Below are 2,864 nucleotides of genomic sequence, written 5' to 3' on the forward strand. Positions count from 1 at the left end.
GGAGAGCCCCGGCTCCGGCCGCCGCGTGGGTAACGGGGGCTCCCCCACCCGCGGGGGGAGCCTCGCTGGGCTGTGTCCCTTTGAACCTTTTTGAAAGAAAAAAAAGGGCACCGCCACGGACTCATTTGGTTCGAGTCAAGTGCGGTTAAGCATCGTTTTCTTCTGTTTTGTGTCACGAGCGATGCGGTTCCCCCCGGCGAGCACCTTGCGATTGAACGCTGATGCGGATGTTGGTGCTTTGCTGGTGCCAGATGCCGTGGTCATGGCTAGTAACAGCCTAAGCCTTGAGCCCGGCGAGTTCTGAAACACAGAGCGTGTTATTGCTGAAAACCTGCCCGTTTTAAGGCTGCCTGCTCGTGGTACAAAGGCGTCTGGGCACAAGGAGCTGTGGAAGGGCCTTTAGAAGGATTTAGAAGGACGTCATGTGCTCCAATCCTATTCTGACATCAGTGTTGAAACAAGGAGTTCAAATACGGTTTGAGATGTTCTTAAAAGTGTGGATTAGAGTTGCCAGTTTGCGTTGAAGGAACAGGGAGCACAAGTGGCTCTTGACTGCTGGAGCTTTTTTCTGCAGCTCTCTGACGAGGAAACAAGGGTACGAGTTTAGTTGTCGTAATCCTTTCTATAAAAGCAAAGATAAGTTGTTATAAAAGTCTGTTCTATTTTTCCTAATGAAAAATGAAATTAGGTGCTTCTTGAAGTCATTTGACACTAGACTTCCCCTTTGATACTCTGTTATCCTTGATGATAATTTGATAAAGCACTTCTGAAGAAAACACTTCTGAACACAACAAAGGCTTTCAAGCATCAGGCTCCTTGGTTCCAGGCTTTTGGTTTTGTGGCCTGTACAAATCACAGAGACACTAATTTACTCACAGGCTGCCTTTCATCCATTAGATAATAGCACTTTATCATTTATGTTGAACGCTCTTGCAGCAGTCAGAGATAGCATTTCTGTGGAGTAACGAGCTTGCTTTACATTTTCAGTCGTGAATGAAGAAGAAATATGTAGCAACGTCTTTCCCTGCACAATAAAGCAAGGACTCTGCATTATACATAGGTTGTCTTGTAGATGCTATGATAAAATCTAGTCAGATGCAGATTGGCTGCAATCAAAAACTTGGTACTTGTGCCAGCAGGCTTGGATGTTTTTTCAGGCTTTAGCTACCTTGAGGATCATACATGAAAGTTGTGAAGAGCCAGAGGCTGCATTTTTCTTAATAGACTTACTGTATGATTTTTTGGCAGGAGTGGCAGCTGCCGCAAAAGAAGATACTAAGCATAAGTATTTGGTGCCAAGGCCTGCTAAGTTAGTTCTGCTGAGCAGTTTCTATCTTGGAGGTTGTGCTCAGTGTAGAACTGATCTTCACAGAAAGCCCTGAAATGCTTTATGGGGCCGAAATGTGACAGCTGCTGGTTAAAACGCTCCTGCTTTCCTCAGGAGCTGGTGAACTGGTCGTGTGTTTCCACGTTGAATTTCTTACTTAACTCGCTAATGGCTCTTTGAACAGTTCTTCACGGTTTTGTCCTTCAGACATTCAGCTCTGAAGCAAGTCTGCCTGGCGGGTCTCATGTTTGCATGTCATAGCTTTTAAGTCCAGCTTCACACCATCCTTTCTTACCTGAGGCGAGCAGTTTGTTTAGGTGGGGCAAGCCAGACTTTGTCGACTGCCACCTCCAAAGGTTGGTGTTCAGTTTTTTTCTTGGGCAGCTAAACAGTCATTAGCTTAACAAGTCTGAAGAAAATAATTTCAGCAGGGCTCGGTGGAGGGTCCTGGGTATAGTTAAAATTCCTTTTATTTCCTGTCTTGCAGTCCTGTCAGTTTGGCTGCTTTTTGTTTTATAAATGTTTCAGAAGAGGATTAGCACAGGTGGTGGTTTCCTCTTACAAAATAGAGAGCAAAGCAGAGAAGCTTGTACTTCCTGTAGAGTGCATGCTTGAAGGACATGAGAAAGTTGCTGTGTTCTTTGCAGAATAGAGTGGAGATGGGCAAGAAAAGCAGCATAAATCTGAGGTGGTGGAAAGGCTTATCTGTAAACTCCTGGCAGCCAGCACAGCATTTGACGTCTTGTTCCATGGCTTGTCCTAAAGTTGTCGTGTTTGGTCTGTACGGGACATCATGTCTCAGTTTCATAACCTCACCAGGTAATTTGTGTTGATCCTGAAAGATGCCATGTCCTGTTTTTCTGAGTTGGGATGGCATTGTTGTGTGTGAATTGTTTTTTTCTTCTCCTTCCATCCTCAGACAAAGGAGCTGGTAGGGTAGTTCAGCAACGCCAAAGGAAGATCTTAATTCTAGTTTCTTGTGGGTTTTTTGTGTGCTGAGTGCATCTGTCCTTAGAATTTAGACATATAAGGAGAGATTTCTGTGATAAGAGTTTTCATTCTAGATAAAATGTGGTCTGGAACTCTGGCTGTGGTAAAGGCTACCAACATTTTTATTTATGTATTTATTTTCACAGTACACGAGTTGTAGCAAAAACTTCTATTTGATGAAACTGAGACTCACTAGGAACAGCTTGTCAGCTTAACAGCTTGAAAATTTAGGACCAAATTATTAGCCACTTAATTATAAATCAAGCCTATGCTTGAGGAGCACTTGAAAATATTCTGAAGATTTGCAGGCTACAATGTATGTTCCTGATTCTGCTTTAGTTTAGTAGAAGGTATTTAGCCAGGAAGCAGAAAACTGGCCAGAACTCCATTGGCAGCTTTAAATCCAGGCCATTTTAAATAAAAACAGAGAGCCTATGACACTGTTTGAGAAAGGTGTGTGAAAGATACAGTGTTACTGGAAAATCGTGTATCTTGCATAATGAAGAATACAGAGTTTATTAATTTATCTGTAATGCTTTGGATAGGT

General features: G+C 43.2%; 1 protein-coding gene across 1 annotated transcript in view; it reads left to right on the top strand.

Moving 5' to 3' along the window:
- The first annotated feature begins 181 nt into the window (after positions 1-181).
- Positions 182-2,864, top strand: part of FAM89A (family with sequence similarity 89, member A) — a 3,158-nt gene continuing 475 nt past the window's right edge. Inside the window, 1 exon segment of the mRNA XM_010004235.1 lies at positions 182-265. Within this exon segment, the coding sequence (XP_010002537.1) occupies positions 182-265 (84 nt within the window).

This window comes from Chaetura pelagica, unplaced genomic scaffold (assembly GCF_000747805.2).
Source record: "Chaetura pelagica isolate M959 unplaced genomic scaffold, ChaPel_1.0 scaffold708, whole genome shotgun sequence".
Taxonomy (NCBI): Eukaryota; Metazoa; Chordata; class Aves; order Apodiformes; family Apodidae; genus Chaetura; species Chaetura pelagica.